At 41.0% G+C, this 19,918-nt stretch overlaps 1 protein-coding gene across 4 annotated transcripts in view; it reads left to right on the top strand.

Moving 5' to 3' along the window:
• Nucleotides 1-19,918, top strand: part of inpp4b (inositol polyphosphate-4-phosphatase type II B) — a 187,305-nt gene that overhangs the window by 28,352 nt on the left and 139,035 nt on the right. For 2 of the 4 annotated variants that reach the window (XM_080879817.1, XM_080879816.1), the window contains exons 3-4: nucleotides 2,403-2,521; nucleotides 11,439-11,555. In XM_080879817.1, coding sequence (XP_080735943.1) covers nucleotides 2,403-2,521; nucleotides 11,439-11,555 — 236 coding nt within the window. Of the gene's footprint in view, nucleotides 1-2,402; nucleotides 2,522-3,023; nucleotides 3,345-5,786; nucleotides 5,924-11,438; nucleotides 11,556-19,918 lie in introns of those variants that run through there. The other 2 variants (XM_080879818.1, XM_080879819.1) reach the window with 2 other exon arrangements.

The following is a 19,918-nucleotide window of genomic DNA, read 5'->3' as shown; positions in this document are numbered from 1 at the left end:
TGTTGCTGTTTGACTTCACTGCTGTGCATCTGACTCTACCAAGGAAATCACAAGGTTGTCTTAGTGGATTCGTGTTTATCATTTTAGTTGTGATTATCGCTGGCATCAGCGAGTGTTCTTAGTGCATCTTATAGTATGCTAGAGAGAGCTGCTGTTCGGAACCATTCATTCAACCTGATTTGCTGTACAGAAGTCGTGAGATAAAAATTCTTCCTGTCCTTGAAAGAAATGAGTGCTGAGTGACAGGCTGCTTTTGATGCCAGAAATGAAAGCCATCATAAAGCTGATATCTCACTGCCGGGGGGGAGTTTGTCTTGCCTTGCTGCCATTTTAATTGACTGCTGAGGCAGCAATTTTAGTACAGTGCTGTGTAAAAGTCCTGAACCAACCCTCATTGTTTATTCTGCAAGGAAAATGGGCAGAGGTGGCAAAAGTACAGACATTCTGTACTTAAGTATAAGTATAGATACTAGTAAAAGTTGTATAAGTTGAAGTTGAAGCCTATACGTTTACTCAAGTGAAAGTAAACATATAGGCTGTGAAATGTACTCAAAGTACAGAAACCAAAAAGTACTTCTTTGGAGGACGTTTCTACCTGCTATTTTTGTGCAGCAAAACCTGAGCCTTGTCCAATATTTATATAATAATAAAATAATAATAAAGTTTAATTCTAATAAATGTACCCAGCTTACATCAGGTACGTGGAACACTAGCAGAGAAAAAAAGGAAAATAAAAAAGTAGTTCTTTTTAAAATAAAAGTAAAAAGTTCCCAAAAAATAACTACTCAAGCAAAGATACCTGAAAATTCTTCTTCTGTTTGGTTATGACCACTTTTATTCTTCAACACAGCCTGAACTCTCTTAGGAAAACTTTCTTGTTTCGTCAGGAATAACTCTCCAGTCTGCTTGAAGGACATTCAAAGCTCTCCTTGGGATGTTGGCTGTGTGTAGCTCGGACTCTGGGGAGGCCAGTCCATGACTGTTGGGTTTTTCTATTGCATGTTAGATCAAAAAAATGACAGAACTTTTCTGTGTTCATAATTTAACACCACTGGCTGAAATGCAGCCCTAAATCCTAACAGAGGCTCCACTCTGTTTTCCACGTGGCTAACGACACCGCTCTCCTTACCTCCTTCATACATATTGACGACAATTTGGACAATTTTAAATTTGGATTCATTACTCCATAAGACCTGTTTCCACTGATTTTCATTCTTGATCTTGTGATTTAACACACTTCAGGCTTTTCTCCCTGCTTCCCTTCCTTAATGGTTTCTTGACAGACACCCTTCTACTGACACCATTTTTGATGAGGCTTCAGTGAACGGTAGATGGATCTCCTGAAGGGCCTAATGAATCTTTAAGGTCCTGTGTAAGGTCTTTGCTGGATTTATTTTCCTATGTCTTAAGGACATGCATTTCAGATGACTGAAAGACATCAGTTATATATATATCATTTTCAGGTTTTTTTTTTTTTTTTTGACCTGCCACTTCTTCTTTTATCCTCCACTTGTCCAGTTTCTTCAAATTATTTTAGGACACACTGCACAGCATGCCAAGATATGCCCGATTTTCAGCTAATAGATCTATGTGACTCAACTTGTTGGTGCGAAAATACAATTTATTCCTGGCAATTTATGTTTTGCAGATTCAACTAAAGAAATGGGAACAAAGTGTTTTAGTAACAGGCTGCAGGCACTTAAAAATATAATTTAAAAGATGTCTGTTATGTCTCGACACGACACTGGTTCGTTCCTTGAGTCAGATGTCCTTTCTCATAGATGAGTTTGTTTTGGGGGTTTGAGGTCTTGATGCATAAAGTAAGACTTCTTGATTAAGGTTTAATATTTAAGAGTATTTTGGAAATATATTGAAATAATAAACATGACAACACATCGATTGAGCTTTCAAATATCATGTTATCTTTATCATAACGAATGTGACATATTTGTTTAATCTAAGTTATGTGTGTGTTTTTAGAATCACTGGAAGCTAAAACTCACTGAATTAGTCCTAACATGCAGCACGTGTAGCTGCTTGGGTCTTTTGTGATGTTGTTTTGCACTTTCACATATGAATTTTAATATATAAAGCTACCTTGGCTGTTTTTTCCTTTCTTCTTGTATAGTTTATTGTTGTTATGTTATTATTATTATAATACAATATAGTTTATTTATATTATATTATTGTTGCCTTGTACTGTTAGTATTTTCTACAGTCTAATGTCATGTTTTGACCCACTGTCATGTGATTTGTGTCACTTCACTTTATATCCTAAAGGAAAATCTTCCCCTCTCATCTTTCATCCCCTTCTCCTCCCTTCTATCCTCTCGTCTCCTGTTTCTCTCCATCCTCTATGCTCCCTGTCGGCTCTCCCTTCCTCCCTATCTTCCTCTGTGTAGCCTGTAATGATCTGGTGGCCTCAGGCAGAGACAGGAAGCCCAATGCTTTGGTCCAGGTGGCTGTCATAGATCCCCACAAGCAGCACCTCGTGTCTCACGCCTGCACAGAGATAGTTGAGGTAAGGCATCACACGCACACGCACCATCCTCTTGCTTGTCTCCGGCCTATGATGTTTGTTGTTTTGCCGTATCTCTGGGTCACCAAGTCTCCGTTGGTATTCTCTCCATCGCTGTCTGCCCTCCTTTCTATCAACCTTGCTTTTCCATCTGACTCACTGAACTGGAACAGACAATGAGCCCTAACCTTCTATTTCTAGTGACAGCTGAGTCCAGACATTCACATGAGTGACTGTGTTGCGTGTCAATCATGCATTTACAGTACATATACAGTATGCGTTTGTGGGTTTAATTGTGTGTGGGTAAAACAGTGAGAGTGTTTTGCGCTCTTTGACCTCTTTAAATTCTTCTTCTTTTACTTCCACCGTGACAGTGTTGTTGCTGAGACAGCAGCCACATGAGTGTTTTCTGGGCAGCAACAGCTGCCCCCGTCCCACTTTGGAACACCCACCTACACACATGTGCAGAGGCCAACACACACACACACAGTCCTTTTTTTCTCTTCTCCTTCCTCATATGAGGGCAAAGTTTCCAGGCGCATAGAAAGGAGACACTATTTCCCTCCTAATCCAGTAAAGCTAAATTAGCATAACCGTCTCTTTCAAAGACTGATTTCAACTGCTTTTCCCCTCAGTCAAGGGAGCAGCAGAGTATGTGTGTTTGTGCATGTGTGAGTGGAAAGACAGGATGTGGTAGGACACTGTATGCTGGCTCAGCCAGCTCTGCAGACACTCTGAAGGAGTTTTGATTTCATGGCTGTAATGTTAAGGATTTGGAGTATGATCTGAGGATATGAACTGCTTTTGTCTTCACACAAAAAAAAGGGTACGTACCCATTCATTGTGATTTAATGAGTGTGTTTTAAAAGAGAGGTTTGCACCCTTACAGAGAGTCTGGTAGATTTGCTGTCCGTATATTCACTTTATTAGTCTGGATTGTGTCATAAAAGTGAACATTTCTTCTGTTACATAAACCAGTGTATTTAGCATTTTCCCCCAGAAACCGGATCAATCAGAAAACCAATATTAGTGTTATTTGGACTCAGACTTGAAGCCAAACTGAGAAGAGAATATGTCTTGTTGAAATAATCTTTGATTGAAGTTTTAATGGAGCAAGGGATTCTTGCCTGTAGGCTTTCACACTTAATACAGAAACAAATGTTTATTAACTTGTATGACCAAAGGCAGACGTGTGTGTGTGTGTGTGTGTGTGTGTGTGTGTGTGTGTGTGTGTGTGTGTGTGTGTGTGTGTGTGTGTGTGTGTGTGTGTGTGTGTGTGTGTGTGCAGGCGTGCAGGCCCCGGGGAGCTTACTCTATGTGTATTATTTGAAGACAGCACTTGTGTTTTCACTGTTGTCACATTCCCAGGATGCTTTCTCTCAACAGCTGCTGTCGGCTTTGCGAGCGCCGGGCCTGGCTGGCTGTGTGAAGTCTTGCTCGTGTAATATGTGTGCTATCATGCTGTATGTGATAGAAAGATTTCATTTAGAAGATAAATGATAGAGCATGCCAGGTGCTACAAAGCCTCTCTGGTCCCGCCCGTCAATCGTGCTCAGGTCAGGGGGAAAATGTTCTTTGTTTTATGAAAGCTATATGATCACTCTTTATGTCTCACCACTCACATGTTTCAGAGGAAGTAAGAACAGGGACTCGCAAAACACAAGAGGAACAATTCCAGGTGTTTTTAAGAGCTCTTTGGAGCCGTTGTTGGGATTACTACTCAAGAAAAGTAATGGATTACATTACTCATGTTTCTTAAAAAGAATGCAGCACATTACTTAATTACTTGCCAGAGAGGTCATTTGTTACACTAGTCACTACATTACTTTCTTGTTACTCTATAAATTCACCTGAAACCCATTGTCTCATAATTAGCTTTTAACTATATAAACTTACAGGATACATTCCCACACACCAACACAAATCCCTATCCTAATGATGACATGCATACGATTTTTTCATTTAGTTTTTAAGTATGAACACAAAGCAAAGATTAAAACCAGCACAAAAAGACTTTAAAGCGATCGCCACAGTGAGTCTTCTTTAGAAACATGAACAGGTGTAAATGGAGGCCCCAACCTGACTGCTCATTACTGCTTTTGTTACCTGTTGAAGATCAGGCTGTCCGATGGTCTGGGGTCAGCATTCACTCAGCTTGAACGTTACTCTGGGTTCTTGGCTAGCTTAGCGTTATCATGCTGGTGCAGATGCTTGCAAAGAGGCGAAGTTGTGTTAGCAGCATAATGCGGCTTCTGTCTGTCCTGCATGCAGTTTCCACTTTACCGTCGCACTCATGTCTTTTTTAGTGCATGTTTGTTTGGTGCACCTTTGTAAGTAATGACATATTTGTAACTGTAATGCAGTTACTGCTGAAAAAATGCAGTGTGTTTACAGTAACACGTGACTTTGTATCTCATTACTCCCAACACTGTATATAACTTAAAGAGACAAAGTCACAAAAAGAACAAAAACATTGCAACCTGAAACAATAGGAAGACAAAAAGTGGGCTCAAGTGGATTGCATTGTTTTATTTACATCCCAACATTTTTGTAACTGGGGTTGTAGTACAGAACCGGGACTCTGTATTTTAACTTGACCCATTTTGTCTCCATAAGCAGATTTATGTCTCAGTGCGGATACTGCAGCTTAACCTGCGGTTGGTAAAACAGAAAAGCGACAAGTGACAGCTTAAATGCTGAAAAAATGGTTTTTGGTCACATTGTATTTGAAGCTACCAACACACACATACAGACACAGAAAAATGCCATCTGGTATTTTACCAAATGTTCAGAGAAAGGAGATGTCCTTTTTGTAGAAATTGTAAGTCCTTTGTTTTCCACATGTGCATGCTTTCTCTGTGCTGAGCCTGACACAAGAGACAGAAATTGGGATGGAAAAAGTTGCATTTTCTGCCAATCCCTAATACTTCTGTGTAGGAAAATCCCTTTCCTTAAACATGGGCAATGGGTCCAGAAGTGGTGGTACTTGAGGGGATTTGACGTCATGCAAAGGCAGGGGATAAAACAGCCTTTGATGTCAGGCTAGTCAAGCAAAGAACCCCTGCCTGGAACAAGTCCAAAAGTCTACTCTCTCTGTGTATATGTAATTATGAATGGTCAAGGAAACTCGACCCAGAGTACTTGCACTTCCCCCTCTGCCCAATCGCACACAAACACACACACACCCTTAATGGCCTAAATTGGTTATTCCACAGAGATTTGCAACCCAGACTGACAAAAAGACAAGAGAGGGCCAGCTGTCTCCCATAGCATATGTTGACCACTTGTATGACAGCCCGGCTCACTTCTTTGTGTAAATGGAGACAGCATTACCACTTTAGCTCATCTCAGCCCATCAGCAGCTCTAAGAAGATTCAGCTGTAGCCGAGGCTGCCAAGCATGCTGGTAAGTCTGAATGAGGCATATTCAGCGTGCCAGAGAGGGAGGTGTAACGGATTATGTCTGTGTACCTGCACATTCTCGAGTATAATGGTCAAGTCTGTCTTTTTGTCAGTGTATAGTACAGATAAGATCCCCATTTGCTCTGGGCTCAAAGCAGTGCATTGATTCCACTGCGTGTGTACCTACTGTGCTCAATCAGGCTGTGTGTTTAGAGCGTCGGTGTACACAAACCACACAGCTTCATGGCTGGGTGGCAAAATGGCACCAGGCGTCAAGACTAATATTACCGCGTCTAGAGACATGAAATCAGAAGCAATAGACTTGTTTTATTTCCCCTCTGTCAGCCCGGCGTAGATTTCTGAAGGATCAGCGGGGTTAGTGGTGTGGTGAGGAGGTGGTTTTTGTGCGTTCTGTCTGTGTGTATGTGTGTGAGCGTGCAGTTAAACACATAATTCTGTCCTTGTGTGTTAAGCGCACTGCTGTTTTTAGGGAGACTTCAGAGTCTGGCTCTCCGAGCTCCGAAAACCCTGGATTGTCTAAGGCTCTTCGGCTGATGTGTCAATCTCAGCAGAGCTACAGAAAAGCAGATGAAGCATTCATTCAATGTTGACTTTTTTTAAAAACTCATTCCGAAGAAATAACAAACTATCGTGTTTAGGTGATGGATGAAAACACCTGAACACACGCGGCAGAAGAATCTCAGCAGAGTATTTAACCACAACACCTGTGGTTTGATTACTTGGTTTGAGGGCCTTTGTTCATATCATACCCTTCATTCTCTGCTTCGTTTTCCTCTCTCTATACACTATAAACTGATATAATTAACTGCTTTTGAAATATTGCCTATTTAAAAAAATCTGTGGTATGTCAAAGTGCTGAAGTAACTCTTTTCATCTTCTAGCGGCCTTGCACCCACCAACCTCCTTGTAATAAGGTCTGTGCAATAAATCGCTGTTATAATTTATCCGCTTGCCAGGAAATCATATTTTGATGGTACGTGCTGTGATCAAAAAAAAAAAAAAAGCATAAACCTAATTTAATTTGTGAGCTATCCACTCCATAGCTGCCTCCTTTTGCGGCTTCCACTGATTTTGCTTCATTTGGATTATTCTCTTGAAGTCTTCCTCTGCACGCTGTGCCTGTCTCCTATCAGTGATGCACACTGTATCTCATCCACAATGTTAAAATGCTCACCCTTCGACTGCAGTTTGATTTTGGGGGAGAGGACAGTTGAAGGGAAGCATATCTGGCAGCACAGGGTGGGTAGTTAGTAGGGGTGCAACGATACACAAAATTCATGGTTCGGTTCGATACTTTGGTGTCACGGTTCGATGTTTTTTTGATACAAAAAAATGTTCATGCCTTTTTAATTTGTCATTTATTAAAATAACTCAAAAGTACAGTTTTTAAATTTAATGTTGCTGAAACAACAAAATAATAAAAAAAATAAATAAATTTATCTGATCGAGAAATCACTCATCTTTGGAAAAGAGAGTTTATTACAGAGAAATGTCTCTTTCCAAAATAAAAGCTATACTATACGCTTCTTCTGCGGTATATTCTCAGCAGCATATTAAACATATCAGGTCCCCATAAGGAGAATCATGTGCTAACGGCTGTCTAAATGACTCGGGTAAAGTTTGTAGCATGCGTGCTTGCTGTTTTTGTCTGCTTCCACTTGTCTTTGCACTAGGATGATGTCGGAGTAAATGTGCAGTCATATTCGTTGTGTTCCCACTAGTGCTGTCAGCGTTAATCTCGTTGAAAGGACATTAACGCCATAACGCGGAAAATCTCCGTTAACAAGTTACCGCGGATCGCCCCGTGCGTGGGGCTGGACGGCATCAACACGTTAACAAGCTAACTGTGCTAATGCACTAGTTCCCACCAATTGAGCATTGCATGGCACATCCGACATACTGTTTTACTTTTGTCCATGAGGCGCTTACCATCAGGGTCATGCTTCACATGAAAACCAAAATAGTTCCAAACGCCAGATCTGGGGGGAGGTTCAATTTCGGGTAGCGTTGAGGCAGTTGCCATGTTGCAACGAGCTTAGCTCCTGTCTTGCTAGCTTGCGCTGCGCTCAGTGGATCTGCGCTCAACAGTGCAGCCTAGGCGGAGTAGACGAACGCAGATCCACTGAGCGCTCAACACAGACAGCATGGTCAGAAGAAAAGTTGATAAAATAAATTAAAAATTTTGTATTGTTCGATACAAATGCGTACCAAACCGAAAGCACTGTATCGAACGGTTCAATATCGATACGAGTATTGTTGCACCCCTAGTAGTTAGCTAAAAAGATTCTTCTAGTTTAGCCAAAAAGTCCTAGCCTTTTCAGTGCTCTGTGATGTCAAGGCGAAGCTGCGTCGACACTCTGACACAAGGAGAAAATTCAGTGTAAAAAATAAAGACAAGCACTGTTCACTTGTCACGCTCTTGATCTTGAAGCTCTGCCTTTAAGTTTGGACACTAGAGCTCTTGGACTGCTGTTTAGCATCTGGGTCGCTGAGCTGAGCCAGGCCCAGCTCTCATCATAAGTAATGATTCTAGACATGAAGGTTGGGTCATTCTGGCATGGAAGTTGCTGCAAAACTGCAAATGCGCAAGGGCAAGTAGTCAGACGTGATGGACGGGTCTTCTTTATAAAAATTGTGGAAGCACTGGAAATGGTGCAGAGCCCACAAAGAAAATGACCTTGAAGGAATAAGTGGCCAGCTTTTAATTAAGATGCTTTTTTGCTTCCATGCGTATAGTTGCAGATTTTTTTTCATTGCACGATCTATAACCACTATAACTATGTAACAGCTGCACAAAACAGTTCAGTAGTGTGTAGTCTTATTTTTTATGCTGTGCTTTTTTTTTCAAACTTAAGGGTGTGTTCAGACATTCACGCATAGCTGCCAGTCTGTCTGTATCAGTCTCATTACCAGTCTCCAATCTGTCCCCACACGGTCCCAAAGGGCTGCGTTCGAGAGACGCCCATCAGAGCTGTGCGAGGGAACAGGAAACCCCCAGTGTAAACAGAATGCTTTGAATTGGTTCAAATAGACAACAGCAAGTAGTTAAACACTGCTTGAGACTTCTCAGGAAAGCCCCTCAGCTCCTGGAACAATACGCTTTATTCCTGGAGTTGGAGGGAATAAAATGTGTTGCTCTGTTTGTCAGCAGGAATACGAGGGGGGGCAAAAGTCAACTATAAATTTTGTGTGAAGATTTGAATCACTTCTTTAAAACAAAAAATGTAATATAGAGCACTGGCTTTACTAGAGGGCTGCGGTCTCTGAATGCCAATCAGGTTTTTAGTAGAATTTATTGCAGATTGCAATAAAAAAAAGTTCTTTTATTTTTGCAAACATTTGATACGAACGGGATTTACTTTAAAGTAATTCATGAATGTTACAGAGATGCCTTAAAAGTTTTATCAGCCAGGTCTGACCAGAGGCATTATTGCTATAAATTATAAATGACTGTGTCTACTTGTCTCATACTCGGAGTCTAAATTCTCTGGCTTTTTATCTAATCAGTACAGATAAAGTAGTTATTGAGTGTAACTTTTAACACACCTATAATCAGATCTGAGGCAGCGATTCCACTATTATTTACCTCAGTGTCACATGCCTGCAGAATGGAGGAGAGGTGTATAAATACATTTCACACACACAGGTTGAATATCATGCTAATATTGCTGCTGCCTCACTGCAAATGACATTCAGTACTTTTGACCCACTGACAAAGCAGCAAATCAGAGGAGGAGAGAAAAAGCGAGGTTACACAAATGTCACCTGATTCATGGTCTATGTTAAGTTGCTGATATAAAAAAAGAAAAATCAATAAAAATGTGGGTAACTGCAGATGCCACAGCTTATCCATCCGTCAGGTTTCAGACCCAGACGTAGGACTCACAGCACAGGAGGAGAAGAGAAAGCAAGCTTCTAACGAGGGACAATTATTCAAACGTATGAACTTGATGCAGAAATACAAAAAGACTTAAATAAAGAGACTGAAAAGCCTGGGGGAATATGAAATTACGTTATAAACAGTAAACAATAAACAAGAAAGCAGCTGAACATAAATCCCCACAAGCCAACAAAAGCTCTAAACGCTGGGTCTGAGACTCAGGAACCATGACACCGTTTTATTCCACTTTAAGGTCACAAAGGACCGGAGCCTATCCCAGCTGTCATAGGACGGAGGCAGGGCACACCCTAGACAGATCAGCAGTTTAATTTCATTTTATTTTCATGGCACAAATTCACAGCAGTAGGCATTTCATATTGTAAGGAAAGGACAAAGAAAAACAACGATTCAACCATTCCCTATCAGCCGTCACAGGCAAAAGTGAAGAGGAAGATACTAAGAGGAAGATACCTCCAGCTGAACCAGGCTCAGCGAGGGAGGGCGCCCACCCCCTGCTGCGACTGATAGGCGTGAAGGAAGGAGAAGAGAGCAAAGAGGAGCGAAGCAAGGCAGCTATAATATTACAATAAACCCGCAGCATTTTGGTGGGGCCAGCTACCCCCTGCCAGTAACATGTAGCTCAGAGTCCCAGAAATTTCCAGAAAGACAAAGAAAGAGCGGGGATGGACAAGGCAAGGATCGCTGAATCGATCACAAAATGTAGAGAATTAAACACTGAAAGCTCATCCTATTGATCGTCTTGCACACAAAACTTTTATAACAGTTTAAAATATGCCTAAAGGTCCTTTAAGGACAGTGTTTTTTGTATGTAACAATGATTTCCTTTGTTTTGATACATCACGGAAGCAAAGGCGTATCACCATGACGCTGTCAGAAAATACCACCAATTTCCCTTTTTCAAAAATGTTGTTGATAAATCATACCTTGCAGATCCCAGCACGTAGGCTCGTCTTATTTCATGACACTGCTTGTCTGCTGCTTGGCTCGTTTCGTCGCGTCTTGTTTCTAGAAAGGTTTTGATGTAAAAGCAAATAGCACTCAGAACCCTTGTTAGCAGGTGTGGAAATGAAAGGAAAGTCTCAAACGAGCACAACAGAAGTTAAAGGTGGTGACTGGGTCCTGCGATTTGAGGGAGGTTGTGAGCAAATATTGGCTAATGCCATGCTCCCTTCTGGTGTTTGAAAGCCCAACACTGTCTGCTGTGTTTGCTTTAATCCTATTGCCTGCTTGCCACTGCACCAGCTTACCTGTCAACATTTGTTGCTCCTGATCTGCAGCCTCAGTTGGCAGACTGTATTTATGCCACACCTCCAGGTAGACCCACTAGGGAGAGCTCTATCTTCTGCTTTTGTGCCCAGGAGAGGTGAGAGGAATGGAGAGAAATGCCAGGAGGAGGAAGAGGGCAGACTGAGCTCAGCTGCTGGCTCATTTACCCAGCAAAAAAAAAAAAAAGTCCTCTTCCTTTTTTCCCCCTCTTCAGCTTCCTGCTTTTTCACATCTGTGTTGCAGTGCAAATGTGGATATCGCACATGTGTGTACACACACAAGCGCAAACTATATCTCACCATAGTCCTGTGCTGTCCCTCTCTCTTGCCAGGCGAACAAAGACCCACTGTTTCTGACGGGGGTGACCTTCCCTTCAGAGTATCCTGCTAGCCCAGAGACGCTAGTCAAGCTAAGCGTGTATGATGCAAAGGACAAGACCCAGGAATCAGTGAGTAAACACTTTTTGCTCTGCATGTGTGTGCGTCGCATATGTGCATGCTAAAAATCCAGTGGGTGAGAAACGGGGAGCTGTAACGATGACAGCCTGCTCACAACTGGCTTTGAACACATCTCTCGAGTGGAGGTTTTGCTGTACCGAGCTTTAAACTATACAGGGGGATGATCATTAAAAGAAATCCGGTTTCAGAATCTCATTATGTTTAAATTTATCCTGCTTATTCGGAGGTGCAAAGAGTTGCGTGCTGATTTACAGGACTGAATCACGGCTGTATCGTTCCAATCAGTCTCAGACCAAAACTTTTTGCCTCGAGTTTTGAAGGAAAAGGTTGTGAAGCCTTCAGTGAGCATCCGTGCATGGCACTGATCCCGTGGGAAAACCAATCGGCACATCAGTGGGAATGGAAAAGAGAGCCAGACATAGAATCCTGAATGGGCCGGGCCCTCTGATTTAGACGTTTAAAACAGACTTTATAACAGGCTTTTCAGTGTGCGCCGACGTTTGATCTCAATCAGCCACCCCACTCAACCCTGCGTGCCAAGATCTTAATTTGGCATAACTTACTATGAAACATTCATGAGCTTTTTTTTTGGTGAGTTAGGACTTCAGTATAGCAGTGGTTAGTGGTTAGTATTTGCAAATGTATTACATTAAGGCCTCTGATTTTGTGTTGGCACAAGGCCAGCAGTAGCGCAAATGCAGTCCCAGTGTGTCTGCGCACCGGAGCTGTGTTTGCTCTGGTGCGCAGACACACTGGGCCCACTTTTTTTCTACACTTACTGTGTGGATGCACGCAGCCTGTAGCTAACTTGAAATGACCTATTTTAACGATCTGCTACTTGACTTGGCGTGAAAAAACAAATGTGTTTTTCCACCTGTGGCTTCCACTTCCTGTTGCCAAACCCTTGGAACCAACAACCGAGACAAAATTATAGATAAACAAAATCTCTAATAGCTCTACTTTTGTGTTACTAAAGCTCTGTGTCATCACGAGCAATGTAGGCTGGAAAAACCATGTAAACCCTTGAGTTTAGTACCGTCAGGAACAATGACCTCTTCTTAACTTATTCACAACTCAAAGCACTTAACACTAAAAATACCTTCGCTCACTCATACACACACTCGAACAGAACGTTTTTAATCTGTCAGACTCACTCTCACACACTGATGAATGCATCTGTTTAGTATTTTGCCTAAGGACATATTGACTAACAGACTAGAGGAGCTGGAGGTTGAACCACCAACCGTCCAATTAGTGGGTGACCCCACTCTTCCTCCAGAGCCACAGCTGCCCCATATGAAACTGGACGTTGAGGAGGAATTTTGATTGTTCTTGATCTCATGAAATAATCTCAACTGATTAACATTTCTGTTATTTTTTTGTGATCGAACAGTCTTCTTCAGATCATGCCAAAGCATCTCAGTCAGCTTGAGGTCAGGACTCTGACGCGGTCTGTTCCAAAACAAGTTATTGTTTGTTTCACTCGTTTTAGTATTGATTTATTTGTAAGCTTTGGGTCATTGTAAAACCCGACCTCTCAGGTCATGAAGTGCTGTCCTGGCATTCTCCTGCAAAAGTTGAATTAATTTTTCCCTCAATGGTTGTAACGTGGGATTTAAGATCCTGCGTTGCTGTTGGTTTGCGTAGGAGTCCGGTTACACAGAGAGAGGGATTATGGGAATTCAACCTATGCAGAGGCTATGCAAATGCGCTTGCATGCAGTCCTCCAAAAAAACCAACAGTACAGCCCTGTGGCACCAACACTATGAGTAATGTGTGAATGCTGATTGGACAGAAAGCTGGCTTGTTTAAGAAAAGCAGTGACAGTTAACCACAAAATACTTCAATGGATAGTTCTCACTTCAATAAGCTCTAACTCCCCCACGACCCTTAACTGGAACAGTCAGGAAAACAGGTGCGGGGTTTAACCGCACTTTGTCCATCCATTTATTTTCTTATCCGATGAAGGGTGCAGAGGAGCTGGAGCCTATCCCAGGTGTCCTAGTCAACATTGGACAGGTCACCAGTCTATTGCAGATCTAGGGGTTTTCCCTTTTTTTTCTATATGTTCTACGATACAGAGGCGAGAATATTGACAGGGGAACAAGAGTAGCTGTCATGCTGGCATTCAGAATAGCCCCAAATCAATACGTCCCTCCTTGCAAAAACCAAAAAATATATAGAAAGCCTATCTGATATTAATAAATGAATAATTACTCCTCTGTTCAGAGAATAGGGAAAGGGTTTTTTTAGGTAACACATTTTTGGAGCAAAAACCTCTACAATCATATAATATCATATCCTGTTTTACCTAAGGCATAAAAACATAACAGTTAAAAACATAACAATGATTTAATGATTTATTGGCAAGAACATTTTGCAACTTCTAGGATTTAATGCAAAAGCATGTATGACCATTACAACCGTTAAACACTGTCCTCACTGCCAAACAATCCTCAAAAGAATGGAAAAAAAAGGCTTATTGCAAACTAGTATGTGGATTCAAAGCATTGGTTAGAAACCTTGCGCGTGGGACTTGCACGTTTCCCACACTCACTGAAATGGTAGATCAGGTACTTTTATGAAGTTATGTCCCCCATAATCCCTCTTATGCTGTATTTTAATCTCAGTTAACTCTCATTTAGGTTAGCCTAAATTAGCTCACAATAGCTCTTTATAACTTCTCTAGAAATTAACTTATGATTTGTTTAATTTTGTTTAAGTACATTGCAGGTGCAGATTTCTTGTCTGCGTCAAGGCACACTCCGACCTCTGTTCCCTTTTGGCGCTATATATGATCACTCCTACGCTGTTTTATCATTTCACTGCTTCAGGATTACTCCACGGTTCTTCAAAAAGCAACACTCTGCAGGAACTTGAGCATCTGTTGGGGGAAACACAGACAGTTCTTGTGATGTTGTCAAGATCCCGTGTCACCACTGCCACTTGAAAACACACACACAGACATGAGATGTGCAGTTTAACAGTTTAAAGTTCCTATAAAAGCACAATTTTGCTTGATTCGATGGGTCTGAAATCAATTGTAACAGGTCAAAGTTAACCTAGGACAGCTTCAGTGTGCAGATGAAATTGTAGCACATGGACAACAGTATAAAAAGTTTGCATATTTTAATTTTTGTGTGTTCTGCATCTAGGGCTGCCACAAACGATTATTTTGATAGTCGACTAGTCACCGATTATTTTTGCGATTAGTCGACTAATCAGATCATCATCCATTAGACGTAAAACTACAGCTTATTGCACCAGCAGCATCTGCTCTTATATAACTATCATTAGCTTACAGCTTTAAGTGTTTAAGGTCTGTGCTAACTAAAAATAAAGACAAGATGATAGTTTATTAAATTTTAATGAAATTTGCAGATTGTTTCGGTGAAGTTTAATAAACTCCTTGCTATCTAAAATATAACAGGACACTGGAGTATATTCTGGAGCATCTCACACTTCTGATAATCAGCTGTCTGCTTGACGTTTATTCAGCTGTGTAAAAACTATAACTTTAATCTCACACAAACTGATTTACTCAGGAACAAATAAAATACTAAAAAAAGCCAAACAATAACATTTTAAGTTATCTAAGTGACTCATATATATTTAACCTGAGTAGCGAAAGACGGCGGTGGGTTTGAAAACGATTTGCGGGGAGTCCAGTGTTCTCACGGCGCTAGTGACCTAGCCCCCGGCTCGCTAACGAGCTAGTGGGTAACAGATGTCTCCGAAAACGTCGGAGCGCTTTTGAAAATATGTGGTGTCCTGATAAACTGAGCAGATATTTGAGGTTTACACAGCTACATTCTCGCCTGAAAATATGTTAAACGTTTATTTTGTGACCCAGAAAGAATAATAAGAGTAACATTAAAACTAACTAGCTGCCGCCATTGTTGGAAACTGCGCTGGGCCGCGCTATGAATTCTGGGACACAGCTGCTTCTTCTTCTTCTTCTTCTTCTTCGGGGTTTAACGGTAGCTGACATCCTTGTACATGCAATGCTGCCATCTTCTGTTTCAGTCCGTTATTACACTCTTAAATCCTGCCACTTATTCCTGCGTCTTTTGTGATCGTACAAAGTTTCAAACGACGCGTCGACTATTAAATCAGTCGTCGACGATTTTGATAGTCGACGTAATCGTGACTAGTCGACAAATCGTGGCAGCCCTATCTGCATCATTAAATTTCAGGTTAAAAGACCCGTATATGAAGGTTAAAGCATGCTCTGCTGCATCTTACTGTCTCTTGCCCCCGTGATATAAAATAATCAAAGAGTTTTAAACAGTTTAAACTGAAGGTTTAACTTTAACCTAAATGTGTCAAACCATTTACTTGGATTTCTGTGTAATGGCATTAACTAGTGGATCTGTCAGCAGGGCCATTTGCCTGTTGCAGAAACTTCCTGTGGGTAGTTTTTATGCTCGTGTTACCATTGGAAGTTTTAAGAAATATCTTAAAAGATGAACATTGTAATGACTACTATATTAAGATACATTACTGATGTTGGTAAAATATTTACTGCCTTTATATATTATTTTAAGAAAGCCTTGGAGAAAAAAGATATTGTTCATGGTAGGTGTCAGTCAAGAGTTCTTTGATGCACAAGCTGTGGACAAAATATTTGATTTTATTAAGTGCTTCAGTATTTAGGGATTTTTAGCGTCTGTCTTCTGGTCTGTCCTTCACTCTGTCTCTGTGAGTGATATTTCTCAATAGCTCCTGTCAGACTGTCAAAAGTATCACTGATAAAGCACACGACATTTCACTCAAGCTTTGCTTTTAGAGCTTTATGCTTAAAAACAGCGTTATAGACAGATCCTATTTAGCATATTTTTATATGCTTCACTCAACTCATTCCACTAAATAAACACACACACACACAGCAGAGCCCATATACCTTACGCAGACTGCTTTAAAAAAAAAATGTGACCATTAAAACAATGCCTTGCATAGTGCCCCTGCAATAGATCTGCCTTTTCTTTTTTTTCCTTGTACCAAAGCTCTTGCGCTTACATTTCCTCGGCTCGGCTGGGCACAGCGCGCTTGTCTGGGTCTCATTAGAGAGGCTTTCGTTGACACAGGCGTGACCCTGAACATGAGCTGGCACAATGCGTCAGCCCCTAGTTGCTTAAGTGGCAGATCGAGAATCGCTCAGTCAAGGCTCGGTCATTTAATGTTGCTTTTTTTTTTTTTTTGCCCCTTTGCGAGAGCGAGCACTGGGGCAATTTGCTGTGTTTGTGTGTGTTTTACAAATCGGCTGTCAAAAGTTTTACATATCACTTTCAGCTTTGATAGCAGATGTTGTGCCACCAGCTGATTCACTGCAGTGGAACACAACCCCCCCCCCCCCCAAAAAAAAAACAAAAAACAGAATAGATGCAGCAGAAATGTAGCACATCTGCAGTTTTGTGTTATATGGCATGTCACCTATTACCGTACCCACCATAAGAGTTTTGAAGTGGAAATAAAGGAGGGTGGAAATGGTGAAGATGGGGGAAGGAAACTGATGGAGCGAGGTTTATAGATGACTGCTTTAACATTCGTAGAAGACCTAAGAATTTCATAGTAGGATGGTTTTACCTGCGCCTTGGGCTTCTCATTTAGATATTGTAAGATGACACTGGCTTCGTGGTCATGAATATTTGAGAATGCACACAGGGATGAGAAAATGATAAGTGAGGGAGTGGAGGTGTGAGATGGAGTAAAAGCGGATCTGATATCACCCAGGCGTAAATGATCCCACCCTTGAGCCTAGTTGTCAAAGAATGACAGGCAAGCCTTTCTTTGTCACTGACGTCTTGAGTGCAACTTCGCTTTGAATGGCTCCCAGGTGGAATAAATTCTCCCTTTCATCTTACATTCTCATCACTGAATGAAGAAATATGCTTTGTGATTGGAAAAAAAAAGTTGTGCTTTACAAGGAGAACTCCACTGAAAGTGATTTTATTATTTGCTCAGCTAAATATTAAACATATTATGAATAGTACAACCGTGTTGTTTCTTTTCTTTTATTTAAATGAGAGATAAGAAAAAAACACCACTGCTGTCATGGTACAAGGCACAAAATGATAATTGCATTCTGAATACAGAGCAGCAGAGTATTTATTTTCTTCCTGCTTAGTTTCAAGCATATTTACAGTAGTGTGCAAAGGTCTTGATTCACCACTTATTCCTTTATATTTTGCTTCCAAGGAGTGAGATTTTCTGGCTTCAGGTTTTTGATCCCAAAGTGCAGAACAACATCGTTTTTTAAAAAAGTATGAAAGCAAAAGCTTTATTCCAGCCACCATGACTCAGATAAACAAAGGATAGTTTTGCTATCCTACATAATGCTGTGTGAATTCTCTATGATTATTCACTTACCAGTATTTTGTATTATGCTTCTCTTTGTATTGAACCGGTCCGTGTAGGATGGATTAGTCAATGCTGCGGATGCAAATAAAATAACCTGAGCCCGAATCTTTCTTGTAATTCTTTTAAAGGGATCTTGAGCAATAGTTCTCCAGGGATTTTGAAGGTACAGTCCTTATCCCTGACCATTTTCATTTAAGCATAAAAAAGTACACTCACTCAACAGATGAACCAGTGTTTTGTCTACACATAATGGACAAATAGCAAAGAACCAGTTTAACTCATTTTGATCTTTGAGTTGAATCAAAATATAAAAAAACATCCCAAAGATAACACATTTTGAGGTGTAAAATGGTATTCCGTACTCCGTGGTATAACACTGACAACAGGTGTTATGAAGTGATGGATCCAAATTTGAAACCAATGTTTGGTTCAAATTAATCTCAGTATGTGTCTGGAGACATCTGTAAAACACAGTGGAGGCTCTGTCATGTTTGAGGCTTTTCAGCCAAAGGTGTTGGGTTTCTTGTCAGAATTGATGGAATTAAAAAGCATCTGATTGGCAACAGCTTCATTTTTAAGCAATGATCCCAAAGGTACTGCAAATAAAAATACACTACAATGTGTTAAAAGCACACATGGATAGAATGACACTCGTACATGGATTGACCTCCCCAGAGCCCAGACCTCAACATTATTGAAGCGGTGTGAGATCACCTTAGTAAAAAACAGATCAAAAGGCAGCCCACACCCAAAGAAGAGCTTTGAATGATCTACAAGAGGCCAGCTGAGCTGTTCCTGGAGACTGCTTAGAGAAATTAGCAGAAAAGTTGCCCGTTCAGGCTGTGTTAAAGAGCAAAGGTGTTGTTTTTGCCTTAAATGTTGTATTTTGTATTACCTGTTTTCATAGAAAAATAAAGATAAACACATGAGGAGTGATTAAAGACTTTTGCACGATACTATATATGCAGGTTTCACTGGTGATGGAGATTGAAATGAAAGATGTGGTCAGATGAAGAGTTTTGGGCTCAGTACCATTTTCAAAGTTCAATAAAAACCTGAGCAAGGCTCATCTGAGAGAAGCAGGATGAAGAAAGTTCAAAGAATATGAATGAAGTAAATGAGATTATTTGTGTGTATTGGGTGCATCGCATTTGTGCTCACTTACCTCGGCGAAGAGGCTCAAAGACAGACTGCTAATGACAAACCTGTGTTTGCTGTCAGTGCAAACCTATTACCAAGTGTTCTTGTGCTATAAAAGGATAGGACAGCTGCGTCTGGAAGAGCTCTTCTGTCTAATCACAGCCTCATTTATCCTGCCTTTGCTCACTGCAGTCTGGAATGGATGTGTAATGCATGTTTTCAGTTTGCATTCCTGTAACTGACCATGGTGAGGAATTTTGATCGGTTTTTGTGATGTGAACCATGGTGCGACAAACAAAGGCTTCATTTGAGTAAAACAGGAAATGGAGCATGCCTGGTCATTTCCATAAAGCAGCCATAAAATGTATTCAATCCAATAAAACACAAGGAGAGGGCTTTTTTTTTTTACTGTGCTGCTATAATTCCCATTTCTTTCTCTGGCCGCCAGAAAGAGCCAGATGAACACTCACATGCACACTCACACCATATGCACTTAAAGTATAGAGCAAGATGTTTGATTTGGAGGCCAATGGAGAAAGAACCAATCACAGCTTTATCTCAGACTGCGGGTCCGTTTACCACACACACACACACGCACGCACACACACACACACACACACACACACACACACACACACACACACACACACACACACACACACACACACACTCTTACTAAGGAAATTGGATAGAGGTTATATGAGAGGAGTCCCAAAGTCCCAGTGATTTCCCAACATTTCCCTGAGGGGGGAAACACCTTCAAAATGTTTTGTGAAATGTGTTGTTGCTGAAATCAAATTAGAGGACTCTCGGTTCACGTTCTGCACAATTTAAAAATGAAAGAGTTCAAACC

The sequence above is a fragment of the Rhamphochromis sp. 'chilingali' genome (assembly GCF_963969265.1).
Source record: "Rhamphochromis sp. 'chilingali' genome assembly, chromosome: 4".
In the NCBI taxonomy this organism is placed as follows: Eukaryota; Metazoa; Chordata; class Actinopteri; order Cichliformes; family Cichlidae; genus Rhamphochromis; species Rhamphochromis sp. 'chilingali'.
This window is presented reverse-complemented; position numbering and strand designations above follow the sequence as displayed.